This window comes from Trachymyrmex cornetzi, unplaced genomic scaffold (genome assembly GCF_001594075.2).
Source record: "Trachymyrmex cornetzi isolate Tcor2-1 unplaced genomic scaffold, Tcor1.1 scaffold83, whole genome shotgun sequence".
In the NCBI taxonomy this organism is placed as follows: domain Eukaryota; kingdom Metazoa; phylum Arthropoda; class Insecta; order Hymenoptera; family Formicidae; genus Trachymyrmex; species Trachymyrmex cornetzi.
In genome coordinates, this window is record NW_017300169.1 from 981,906 (window position 1) to 995,558 (window position 13,653).

The window sequence follows — 13,653 nt, forward strand, 5'->3', positions numbered from 1 at the left end:
TTTGGAACGTAAGTTGTTAGTCTAAGATTCTAACATTTAAAGGATATGCATATATAATATAGAAACTATTTCGTTTACTATGTTTTAACGTTTACAAGGTTTAAGTTCGACAAAGTACTTTGGTATTTTTTATTATGTAAGCATCGATAATTGTAGATATAGCATGTTCACGATACAATTAAAGTAATTGCACAAAAAATTTAAACTACAAATACATGTAAATCTAATGAGGACGCTATGTTGAAATAATCAATTATAAAATATTCTAGCATACTTAATATAAATTTTATACAAAGTAAATATGAATATAAATACTGCGTCTGTGATATAGTAAGGTCTACTTGATAACCAAAGAGACGAGGACGTCATACGTGTAACGCAATCTTATCATGTTAAGATGATTCAACTGAAATCAATTGAAATATATATCGCTTATCTTATTCTGCAAGTTTCTAATTCCCAGCTCTGCATTGTATTTTTATGACTGAATCTGCGCATATTTACGAGCATTATTGTGATATCATAAATTCAATGATATCAATATTGTACATTTTTATTGATTGGTCATCAAAATCTATATAAATTCTAATTTACCAATTATGATAACTTATCGACAGGGATTGAATATCAATAGAGCAACACATTTTTATATTACCGACATTGGATAATATCACAATAATATTAAAATAATGTTTTTGTTGTTAATCGCGATAAATTCAAATTTAATTTATAAATTAAAATATATTTTATTAGTTATAATTTTTGTACAACTATATATATAGAAAATATTTAATTGTAGTAACTAAAAAGTCTATAATGTGCTCATCTACTCTGTCGTTGTGGTAGGATTTAGTGGATAGATCTACAAAAGAGAAAGATAGAAATCTACGAAATTATTTTTTATTTATTTGAAGTTTTTTAACGCATAATGCATAGTGCATAAGCAAATCAACCAATCAAAATCCTTCCTTTCCAACCATTTTATGAAAAAGCAGAATTTTAATTGGTCGATTTGCTTATACACCATGCATTATGCATTATGCAAAAGTCTACACTGTAACTATTACATTAATCTTTCTCTCTTTAAAAAGTACATTGTACGCAAAAATTGCGATTGCATTCAACGTGTTCCTTTATTAAACTGCTCATAGAAGTCGGGTGTTGGTTGATGCTTATAAACGAAGCGGTTCAGGTATTCTTGATGTTGCTTCTGTTGCTCAGCAAGCCACAAATTCTTCTCCGCAATTTTTTTATTGACCTCCCTAGAGAAATACAAATATAATGTAGCATTTAAAGTGTTATTTACGTGTACAAATACTGAATATAAAAGAATTCATTAATATCGAAGAATTTTTAAAGGAGCAAGTTAAAAAATCACGGTTTTTATTCAAAATATATGTCATTAAAAATAATCTCGTTATATAAAATATACTTAAATATTTTTTAAATGATATTTAAAGAAGGAAATTAAATACGAAATTATTTTAGGATTTTACGATTTTTTTATATTTAATTTGCGATCATACGAATATGCGGTTTGAAGGTGCGAATCCATTAAGAGATCCCAAGACTCTTATATGCTTTTCTCTTCCTGAGAATTTCAACTGATTTTCTGTAAAAAACAAGTTTTCTCATATTCTTAAAATTAATAGCTCTGTGTAGATTTATAAAAGCCGATGAATATCTGAAATACATCAAATAAAGAAACTTTATTTTAAACACATGTATATTAATAATGCGTGTAATGAATCAGCCGTGATGTCGTCAATAATCAATGACGCATATACAGTTTTTGTGTACAGTTGTCGTATATTGTCATTTACAATTTAAAATGATTATATGTATAAATAATATCTGATTTGAATCAGATATTCAAGTAAAATTTTTACTCGAAATCGGAATCTTTTTAACATTTTATATTGAACAACTAAATAGAGCTATACTGAAAAAAATGTATTAAATTTTAATAAATATTTATTTGCTGACTAAATATTTATTAAATGTAAACGTACATTCATTTGGTATAAGAATCATTAATTTGATTTAACTATAATTTTTTTACTAAATATTTATTTACTATAAGTAAATGTTAATACTATTGAAAAAATGTATATTAAGATTTAAATTTTTTCTCAGTATAGATTGATAGGATTGTTGATACGTTTAAACGTAATTCCTCCGATCGTACTAACATGGATCTCCTCCATTTGTTGCAACTGAGCATTTCTGAAGACTTTCAACTCGTTTGTAGTCATGCCCTTGTATCGGTCCGTCAACGGCTTGTGCGGACCGCGGATAATACTATTGAAAAAATGTATATTAAGATTTAAATTTTTTCTCAGTGTAGATTGATAGGATTGTTGATACGTTAAAACGTAATTCCTCCGCTCATACTAACATGGATCTCCTCCATTTGTTGCAACTGAGCATTTCTGAAGACTTTCAACTCGTCTGTAGTCATGCCCTTGTATCGGTCCGTCAACGGCTTGTGCGGACCGTGGGTGCTCTCGGCCTGTTCCCTAGCCTCGGTAAGGAAATCTCCAGTCACGTGATTATAGATTTCCGCTTTCTTGTCCTCGTCATCTTGAACGGCTTCGCAGTGACCGCGATGCTGCTGTTGCTTCTCGGCTTGCAATTAATCGAGCCAGAATAAATTCCGCGAAACCATCGTGAAGCATTGAAGGATGTAAGGGCCAGGGAAGCGGTCGCGGAATCTGGTAAGAGAGAGGAATTAATGCTGAGTTAAAATACAGCGGAAGGAAGTAGAGGGAGGAATAAAAAGAAATCGATGGCAACTTTTTTATGGTTATCAGGGCAAATTATCATAGCATTTTGCACGATAATGTTATAAAATTTATTCATCGACCACGAAAGAATCGCGTAGGCGACTTTTATATCCCACGAAGTAGATGTGGACTGTGCAAAAACATAATGCGGTGTCTATTATTATGTATATCTGTATGTGGCCGATTTATTATTATAATTGCTTTTGATCATATTGATTCTCCTTGACAAAGTTAATATCCCAGAAACATTTGCAATCTCTGAAAAAGGAAAAAGCATCTTGGCAACGACGTAGCGTAAATTATAATTGTTTCAATTCTATTCAGTTCTAATATAGTTGTAGTTCTGTAATATTTAAATGCATGAAATTTTATTTAAAAAATTTTGGGTTAGTATTTATTTGTATCATTCAATTTTCTTCCCCTGGAAATAGTCACCTACTGCACTATAAAAAATATTTTATACACTCACACCGACGAAATACTATTAAAGACAGTCAGCGCTTATGGAAGTTTGCGTGACTGTTAAAATTTAAGTGATTAAGGTCCGGTTGCACCAACGTTACTTTGACTTTAAGCGTAACTTAAAACTCTCTCTGTCTCGTTTTAAAGCGAAAAAGAAACAGAGAGACTTACTTTGATTTTAAGCCTCACTTAAAATCAAAGTAAGTTGGTGCAATCGGGCTTAAGAGTAAGAAACTGATAATACGTGATTTATTGGTTTCATAGACATGTATATATGTTTAAAACTTAATAATACTAGTTTTTTATTTAAAACTGTGATTTTAATGTTATCCGAATTTGATTATCAATGGAAATGATAACTGCGCAAAAAAAATTGTAATTTTTCGGCAATATACATATTATATTAACCAGAATTCTGGTATTATTTTAAAATTCTAAAATTCTAGTAACCGAGCAATTCTGATTCGTCCATTTTTAATCAAAAAATTTTTCAATGTATCAGTGTTAAAACTGATGCTTGTTAAAATTTTTGACGAATTTTTAACATACTCAAGTGTTAATTCAAGATAATGTAATTATTATCTGAATATTTTGTATTAAATTGATATTTAATATCTCGGTGTTAAAATAACACAATTTATGAGTAAGTAAACAAATACATAAAAATAATATAATTTTAATACACAAATTCTAAGATAAATAGATAAAATCTTTTAATTTTACATATTATAAATGTTAATTTGATTAAAAAGTATATTCCTCCACAATTTGTTTCCAAATTGTGTCAAAATGTTGCATTTTGCGAGTTACAATTTATGTAAAATTTTTGCTACATTAGTTTAACATATTTATATTGTTTTAAATTAACACAAAAACTTGAGTGGACCATTTAGAACACGCGAAAGGTCAAATTCAACATGTATTTTTGTATTATATATATATTTTTGTTTTAAATAAACAATAATAAAGATGTTCTTTACGCCAAAATTTAAAATCAGTATTATTATTTACATACTGTACATTATTGATTGTTCTATAATTAATATTTATATTAATAAAATAACCTAAAGAACATTGAAACGTTTTATAAGACATCATTAAGACGTCCTAAAATTCATGAAACATTTTTTTGAAATATAAAATACAATGCGGAGCTGGGAAATAGGAACTTGCAGAATAAGACGTGCGACATATATTTCAATTGATTTCAGTTGAATCATCTTAATATATTAAGATATATATATATATCTTAATATATATATTATAAATATATATATATATATTTATCATATTACACGTATGACGTCCTCATCTCTTCGATTGTCAAATAGAGCTTAATATATCACAGACGCAGTATTTATATTCATATTTACTTTGTATAAAATTTATATTAAGTATCCTAGAATATTCTATAATCATGATTATTTCAACATAGCGTTCTCATTAGATTTACATATGTATGTGTAGTTTACATTTTTTGTGCAATTACCTTAATTATGTCGTGAACATACTATAATTATCGATGCTTACATAATAAAAAATAACAAAGTACTTTGCCGAGCGTAAACCTTGCAAAGTCACGTTAAGTCACAGTAAACGAAATAGTTTCTATATTATATATGCATATTCATTAAATTTTAGAATAAAATCTTAGACTAACAATTTCCATTCAAAATTTCCACTAGAACGTATAAAGATAATTAATGTCTCCAAGAAAATAGGCTCAAACAGGCTAAATCACGAGATATTTATAATGTAAATAAGTCGCTGCAAAAACTTTTTCTATTCACTGCACATTTTGATTATCTTCTCTTGCTAAAAAAAACCACGTACGCTGAACGGTTTATTTGTTGTCAGACGGGCGGAGCGCCATGGCCAGAACTTGCTGCATCTGTATCCTAACGTCCAGCTTTTTCTCCTCCGGCACCTGTCTGATGATTGGCAGCAGCGAGAGGAGAAACATCTTGTCGTAGTCATCCTCGTCGAGGGTAACGCGTTGACTGCTGTGCGAGGAGAGGATGTCATGTATTTCGTTGTCGAAGGGCGTGAAGGATGTCTCGCACAGCTGTTTCGAATAACGCGGGCACACCTTGTACGAGGGTGTACCCGTCTGAAGATACTCGCGGCTACCTGTTATAGAGGTACCTGTTATAGAGGCACCGCCGTGTGTAAGGGGATCGTACTCCTCGATCACAGGATTATCCACCTCGCCCTCGCTTTCCTCCGATTTGCAAGGAAGATTGATGCTCGTGGACATCCTAAAACAAGGTTAAAATAGCGTTATTATCGATCGTTTGTCGCTTCTGACGACAGTTGATACCTTTTGTTCTCCACTGTTGGCATGAGGAACAGTAATCGATCAAAGTACATGTATTTCTTCCGTTTTCGTCCAGCGGGCCCAGATTTGTGCGATTTCTGAAGTTTCAGCTCTTTCATAAAATAATCTCGTATATTCCTCCATTTTCCGCGTAAATTTTTTTCTAAAAATAATCATGAACCAACAGTTACAATTTTCTTCTATAAGATATAAAATAACAGAATAATAATGTTCATATATTTAGGGAATTTTTTATAAGATTTTTGAAAAGTTTATTTTGCTTCCCCTAATTTCTTCGTTAGCTAGAAAAAATGAAAAATATGAAGGGATTCTACACGGTAAAAATATTTTGCATTTGTTTTGATATAAGTACAAAAGTTTTGTAGTACAAATTTTTTGCTGGGTAGAGTTCCTTCGTGTTCTTCATTTTTTTAGTTAAAATTTTCTTGTTGAATTTTTAACATACTCGAATATTAATTTAATATATAATTATGTTATTTAAATATTTTGTTAAATTGATATTGAACATTTCTTACAATTAGTTAAAATGACGCAATTTATAAATAAGTGAACAAATAATAACAAATATATATTTAAATTTATATATATTTTTTTAACGGTAACTGAAAAAAATATGCTTTACTGAAAAAATATACTTCCACAATTTGTTTCCAAATTGTGTAAATGTTACATTTTTTGTATTAATTTTTATATAAAGTTTGTATTATTTGTGTAGTCATTCTGTGATGACTACACAAGTCAAATTAATGCAAAAATTTAAAACCGTTTGAACTATATAAAGTATGTTACATTTAACACAGATTTTACAATTGTGTAATTTTAACTATGTTCGTGTACACTGGGAGAAAAATTTTTGGTATTTATAGCTATACGTATAATTACATGTACACTCAAGTAGCATAGCAGTGCCTACAAAGCGCTAAAAAATATATACATGTTTTTAACGCTTTGTAGATGCTGTGTTATTTGGGAATTATTATAATTATAGTTATTACAACTATAAGTTTAATAATAATAACTATATGATGCAGTTCTATCAATAAATATATATAATTGGTATCGAAAATAATTACTTAATTATTATTATATATACCATAAAAATTATTACAATTACAATAATGTAACTATATTTTATAATCATTTTTTGGAATAATCATATAAAATACTGGTAGGCTTTAAAAATGACTATGAAAAAATATTATAATTTAATCCATACATATAGTTATTATTAACATTGTAGCAGTAATAACCATAATTTAATTATGATGGTCACAAATACTAAGAACTTTTTTCTCAGTGAACGAATTATGATTTTAAAAGGAACAATAATGTATCAAAGCATTTTTTTCATAAATATCTTTATCTCCTCTTCAGACCTGATTTTAATAGAACCATGTTAAATTTTTAATTTAATTTAAGGACATTTTAATAAGTAATTTATACTAAAAAAATTTTTTTAATTTTAACTATTTTTTCAACATGTACATTAGAATTTAATAAAAAAGCCTACATCAGAGCCCACATCAGCTGTTCGAATGCACAGAAAAACTTTATTTTCGTGTGAATATAACAAAATCCGTATATATTCAACCCTTCAGTTTGGGTCCTTATCTCAATATAACATATAAATCTAGATTACATATTTAACGCAAATTCCAAAAAGGTGATTCTTGACCATTTTAGCTCATTCTTCTTTATCCAAATGCCAAATTAGCTATGTAAAGTATAGCCAAATGATTATCAAAAATATATTAACTGATACAATAATAAAATAATAACTTACATAAATCAAAACGGAGTCAAATATATTGCATCAAAAAGTAGAATCACATCGCTCATCAAATTGTTAGATTTACTATGTAGTCATTCAAAAGAAAAAAAAACTAGAAAAACGAACAATTAGAGAATTATTAAAATAATTAATCTGAATTTTAATTTTATTAACTTACATGTAAGCGTTTCTTACGACTCGAAGTAAAGGTCTTGTGGTGTCAACAGTCATAGACGAAATGAGAGTCGAAATAATAAAGTCACGTAATTATTGAAATGAAAATAAAAATAACAATAAGAACAAAGGGGGGAAACAATGTCACGATTCCGCAAACAAATCCAAATATGGTGGGTCTAAAGTATACGTATCATTCTGTAAATTCAAATTTTGTTTCTGTTGCTTTATATGAATCATTTCCGAAATCAATCTTTTATTGAGCACCCTTTCCTCGTCTAATATCTTGACATTTTCCCAATCAAATTCATGCTGATGACTAATTCTATGTTCTGTTATTACGGAATGTTATCAAACTGAAGGGTTGAAACGTATATATGGATTTTATTATATTCACACGAAAATAAAGTTTTTCTGTGCCGAACGGCTGATGTAGGCTCTGATGGGCTTTTTTATTATATTTTATTGATAGATTCTTTCCTCATTTTATATATCTGTTGATGTACATTAGATTTCAAATAACGTCGATAGAACTAAATAATTTCAATGAATAATGTCTTCAGGTTAAATATACGTTACAATACATACAGAGTCTAAAGGAAGGGTCGACAGAAGTGATAAACCGACTCGTTTACACCTCATTTGTGATGCAGCTACATATTTGCACTCTAGAAGAAATATTTTGCCATGAAACTTGTTTTGGCTTATATTTTATGAAGCCTATTAAAGAGCCAAATTTTGCAATTTCGCTGTTAAAAACATTATAAAATGATATAGCTTCTTATTTACGATACAGAGATTCATGTTTTTATGATTATATTTTCTCTTCTAGAATATCACGTCATGAGACCTTTTTGGTTTTTTTTTTTTTTTTTTGAAGCTATGAAAACGCGTACAAAACCGGATTTTCCAAATTAATTCTTGAAAAGTTTTAATAAATAAAATTATATGCACCTTAAGTGCATTATAGTACACATCAGGAAATATCGTAATGAATTTTTATTTTGCTTCTTTTCCTCAAAAAAATCACTCTGTATGAGCCTTCAGGTGACCTTCCTGATCACGAATACGCAATTAAAACGCTATATTCATGTAATATTTTAGTTATAATTTCAGCATAAAGAAATTCATTTCCGTCTTCATAAGGCCTATTTTTTTTAGCTGAACTTCTTGCACGATTCACCTTTTCTTTTTTCTTTCCAACATGGAGAAAACAAGAAGAATGAACTGTGCAAGAACTTTAGCTAAAAAGAATAGACCTATTGTCTATTCTGTCAATCCTCAAAGTAAAAATTTAATAAAACACTATATAACAACGCCATCTAATTAATATATCAAAACCACACTGCGTTTTCCCTCCATTTTCTTTATCAAAACTAGAAACCACGTGGAGACGTCTTTGTCCAAACCTTTCCCACTTAGAACATCTTTTTTAAATCTTTTTTAAAAACCTCTTCAATGAAATAGCTCTATTATTCGATCGCGCGGAAAATATCGATTCGCGACAGTTCTAAGTTTCTGGATTTCCGCTGCAATTCAGTGTTTCGGTTGCTGAAGGAATTCGGATCGATCAATCGTGGTGCAGCCATGCCAATTGCCATATACCTTCGACGTTTCTCTCCTCGTCCGTCAAGCGCGCCCAATTCGGTACCATCACCTGGCAGACCTCGTCCCACGCGGTCATCTTGGCGTTACGGTCGTTGTACTCGCCGCGATTCACATCGTAGATCGCCGGCCGCCTTTCTATTTCCTCGATGAACCTCTCCGTGTCGAACATGTTCATAGAGCTACCGAAAAATTTTCTTTTCTTCAATTATACTCGCTCGTGACTGTCCTTCCGCTTCGCAACTCGATCTTGCACCTCGTGCAGATACAACGATTCGATTCGATAGTACTTTCCAAAATCTCTTTCGAAATCAAAGATCGATAAAGTCCCTATCGAACGAAAGTCTTTTAATGAGTCTCAGATAATGACAGTGGCGAAATAATCTTTCGAATTCTTCGCAGATAATTCAAACTTTCGAAAAAGAGATCAAGATCGACGGTGGATCAACACCATCGATTCCTTCCAGCCACAAAGACCACGATGGTCACCGGATTCGATTATTTTATTAATCGGTAATAATACGCGAAAGTGAATTTATCGAAATTAGCAAACGGAACAGCCGCTGTCGTGTTGCTCGTCCAACGTTATCGTGTCGCGTCGTCGGCAGCGGCTTGCGCGTCACTGCGGAGAAACCGTTGCACGGCCAGCACGGCTTCGGGTATCATGGCGGCCCGGCGGCAAACGTGCGGTTGCGGTTGCGGAGCGGAATCTATGCCGCCCGCGACGTTGCCAGACCGGCGCCGCCGGTCGGCGAGGCCGTTGAGGGCCGTGGTCCGTGGTCCGTGGTGCGCGGTGCGTGGTCGTGGGTCGAGTCGAGAGCAGGCCGAAAGAACGGCGGAATCGCGTCGCCGCGTCGCGCCGCGCCGCGCCAAGCGTGTACATATGCACGTGCGTATGCACGCACACGCGCACGCACACGCACACGGCCGCACGAGGCGTATGGAAACGTTCGCGCGCAGAAATTCACATCTCGGAAGCGCGCCGGGCATCGCGATTCGCGCGTCAACCGACAGAAAGGTCAGAAAGGACTGTTTTTTTCATGGTGTTTACGTTTCCACAAGAACGTGCTTGGTCGTACATGCTAAATCAAATCGAAAATATTGAATAACTTCTCGTAATTATTAGTTGTTAGTTGATAGTAATGACAAGTCGTTTATTTCGAGACTCGAGTAACTTGTATTCATTTTAGTAAAGAATCGAATCTGGATTCGAATATTTTCTGGACTTAATTAAAATCTTAGTATTTTTTTTTTTTCGAGTACCGGATGATTTAATATACAGGGTGTCCCAAAATAATCGCCAAATATTTCATGGACAGGTAGAGCGGATTAAACTGAGTCGAAAAGTCCTTTACCATTTTGCAATTTTTGCAATAGTTAACAAGATATTAATTACTAAAAATTGCCGAAAATTGGTCTTCAATAATTCTGTACTCAAATACTATCAACTTTACAGAAAAACTGTAAGAGACAAAAATTATTAATTTTTTTCTCATAAAACTTTAAGAATTTTTTCAGAATTTTTCATCAACTTTTTTTTTTTTAGTACATTTTCTTATTTTTACAAATATGAAAAAATACGGTATTAAAAAATTCTGAACTTAGAATGTTATGAGAAGAAAACGCGAACAGACCTAATAGCTTTCGAAAGACTACTAGATTTCCATTTTTTGCAGTAAAAAAAAGCTATTTTTTCACAATTTTTACTTTTTCTGCCAACGCACGCCTGCTCGTTTTAATTGCCAAATAAAATCGACAGAATCAAATAAACAAAAAAACGTCAATATAGCCAATGCTGGATTTTGATACCTAATAATATATTTTATATAAATTTTAAATATATCTTCCAATAACATCAACTATATAGCGATAATGTGTATCAGTTATTTGAAAGAAACGCAATCATAAACTGAAATTGAAATAATAATACACAAGTTAAATTGATCATCAATTTAATAATGATGCTAATAAACATCTTAAAATTGAAAACATAGTTTTTTGAAGTATATTATAGTTCCTTGAAGTTAAATACTAGTCGTAATAGAGTCATTAATAGCTTTCTAGAATCTCTCGTACTTCCATTTTTGCCGCAGCAACCTAATAAAAGCATTCGCCAGTAGAGTTACTGTTAGACATTTATAAGCATACAATTTAATATGAATTAAGAGTTTTGTATTTCATTTTAAAATAAAATGATCCGTTAAATGTACATCTCGTTGCAATTTTCCGTAAAGTGCGAAACAAGTGCAAAAAGATTACAACTGTACAAATAACATTAACATAAGTGTTTCGCGAATAGTAATAGCAGCAGAGATTACTAAAGTTAATAAAACAGTCCAAATCTAATTGCAAGTTGAATGAACAGTTTAGCTAGAAAGCAAAACCTGAGACATACGTGGACAATACAAGAAAAAAAAAGAATCAAAAAAGAAAGAAAAGAAAATGCTTTAAGTTTTTCTTTTCTTCCTAATATTTTAACTTTTTTTCTTGTATTATTATTTTAAAATTTAAGATAACAGCGAAACGGATATCTCGGATGTGGATACATGAAGTTACCAAATGAATGAAGAAACGACGAAGTGAGTGTATCGAAATAAGAGGGGGGACAACTTCATCTCGGCAGGGAGTTTCAAAAATAGAAGACGGTGACCACGAAAGACATATTTCGGTACAAGTGGTAGAGTGAATGAGCATAAAGATATTGTATCTCGTTAAGCGGCGTTTTCAATGAGATTTTAAGACGTAAAACTTAAACTTTAAGCCTTAAGAAATTGACTAATTAAGATCTGTTTTTTTCCTGCACCAGGCTGCACTAAAACTCTCTTTCTCGTTTTCAACAAATATCAAATACATATATGTATGTACCTTACTTGAAGTTCCAAAAGTGTACACTAGTTCCGTTATAGAAAACAGATCTATAGACGATTATTTTTTCACATTCGACTGTGATTGGTCAATTTTTTTATGGCTTAAGGCTTAAGCTTAAGCTTTATTCTTTAAAATTTCATTGTAGACGTCGCTTTATGCATCGGTCTTGCCGTTCCTCTCGCGAATAACATAAAGATGCAAGGAACCAAATAAGTATCTTCAAATAAGCCTCTTCCCGAGATGTTTTCCAAGCAAAACAAAATGTCCTCGTAAACATTAAAATGATTATTTATTTGTTGAATTGTTTATTTTTTCATTTATGAATAAGTAGAGAAAGAAATTTCATCTTATTTCTTCTTAATTGCTGCTTTTATTCTTATTAATTGCTGCATTTTATAAATTAGATGAAAAATATTAACAAAACAGAGAATTTAATCGGATCCAAGCACATCTTTCCGATTGCGCTCTGAAAATTACCGTTAAAGTAGAATTATTTTTGATAACTTCGATGATGTGAGTTTTGAAAAATGTGTTTGTGCAAATAGAAAATAACGAAAATATATTCGTAAATATATTTATATACTTTTTTTATAACGATATATTTGTTATAATTAAATCAAATTAAACAAGAGAAATCCTATATATTCGGTCAAAGTGGATTTTAGAGTCTCTTTCATCAACCTCAGTTAAGTTAATCGACGCTTACATGAGACTCATTTATGCCCATTTCCACCAATGTAGATTAACTTTAATTTCGGTTCAACTTACTCTTCGTCTTTCTCTAATCTTTAGAACTAGAAAAAGACAAAGAACAAGTTGAATCGAAATTAAAGTTAATCTACGTTGGTAGAAACGGGCCTTAGACCCAGTTTCACAACTCATGGTTAACTTTTAACCGAGGTTTAACTTATTTTAAGTAATAATGAGTAATAGTGAGTAATAATGAGTTCTAAAACTGGGCCTAAATGGGTCCTATATAACCGTCGGTTAACTTAACCGAGGTTGATGAAAGAGACCCTAAATGCTTAAATATTTCTGTGTGAATTTATATACAAATCCGATTCTACAAACCGCGCGTCCAAATATTTTTTGGTTTTAAAACGCAATCATGAGCAGAATTAGAATAATATGTCACATTATTGATTAACAAGCAATTTAATAATTTTTAATGTTAATAAATATTTTTAATATTAATAATCTGATATTAATGAGAATCTTAATTCTGCGAATAATTTATTATTAGCATTTATTATTAGTAATTCGTTGCTATTAACTATATGAAATTAATTAATAATTATATATTTTTTATTCTTCGACACAGTCTTCGGAGCACCAAAATTATACAATTATTATTTCAATATTCGAAGATTTGATTTTAATATTGAAATTTCGAATCTTTAAAGTTCGAATGTTGAAACAAATCACCAGGCCAGTTCAAAGTTACTTTTCAATCATGAATCATTTTAACGTCATTTCGACGTTATCGCGACTGTCTGGCTTGGTTTCCTTCAGGAAGAATTAAATGTCGTCATCGCGTCGATGTATCGGTGCCATCGGTGAACGCGCGTTCCAGCCGGTTCGCATCGAGAGATACACCCCTCGACGCGGCGAATGCGGAATTCGCGCCGCCGCGACGTTGCCAAGCCACC

The 13,653-nt window shown here is 31.4% G+C and overlaps 2 protein-coding genes across 2 annotated transcripts; both read right to left on the minus strand.

Annotated features, from left to right (window-relative positions):
* Positions 1–1,117: 1,117 nt before the first annotated feature.
* On the minus strand, positions 1,118–4,270 carry LOC108768714 (RIB43A-like with coiled-coils protein 2). Its single transcript, XM_018519252.1, has 5 exons — positions 4,264–4,270; positions 2,376–2,628; positions 2,193–2,301; positions 1,497–1,570; positions 1,118–1,262 (listed from the first exon to the last, which is right to left on the minus strand). The coding sequence occupies exons 1-5, from the start codon at positions 4,268–4,270 to the stop codon at positions 1,121–1,123; spliced, it is 585 nt and encodes a 194-aa protein (XP_018374754.1). The 3' UTR covers positions 1,118–1,120.
* A 715-nt stretch (positions 4,271–4,985) lies between these two features.
* LOC108768929 (uncharacterized) lies at positions 4,986–9,314 on the minus strand. The gene is made up of 3 exons (XM_018519636.1): positions 9,137–9,314; positions 5,569–5,728; positions 4,986–5,506 (listed from the first exon to the last, which is right to left on the minus strand). Exons 1-3 carry the CDS (start codon positions 9,312–9,314, stop codon positions 5,092–5,094), a joined length of 753 nt encoding a protein of 250 aa, XP_018375138.1. The 3' UTR covers positions 4,986–5,091.
* Positions 9,315–13,653: the final 4,339 nt, after the last annotated feature.

Excerpts from the sequence above, each read along its gene's own strand:
- LOC108768929 (XM_018519636.1), bottom strand. The coding sequence starts at position 9,314 with ATGAACATGTTCGACACGGAGAGGTTCATCGAGGAAATAGAAAGGCGG. Across the intron at positions 5,729-9,136 it reads CGAGGAGAGAAACGTCGAAG|AAAAAAATTTACGCGGAAAA; the intron begins GTATATGGCAAT and ends GATTATTTTTAG. Across the intron at positions 5,507-5,568 it reads CCAACAGTGGAGAACAAAAG|GATGTCCACGAGCATCAATC; the intron begins GTATCAACTGTC and ends ACCTTGTTTTAG.
- LOC108768714 (XM_018519252.1), bottom strand. Across the intron at positions 2,302-2,375 it reads AGTATGAGCGGAGGAATTAC|TATTATCCGCGGTCCGCACA; the intron begins GTTTTAACGTAT and ends TTTTTTCAATAG. Across the intron at positions 1,263-1,496 it reads AAATTAAATATAAAAAAATC|GGAGGTCAATAAAAAAATTG; the intron begins GTAAAATCCTAA and ends GTATTTCTCTAG.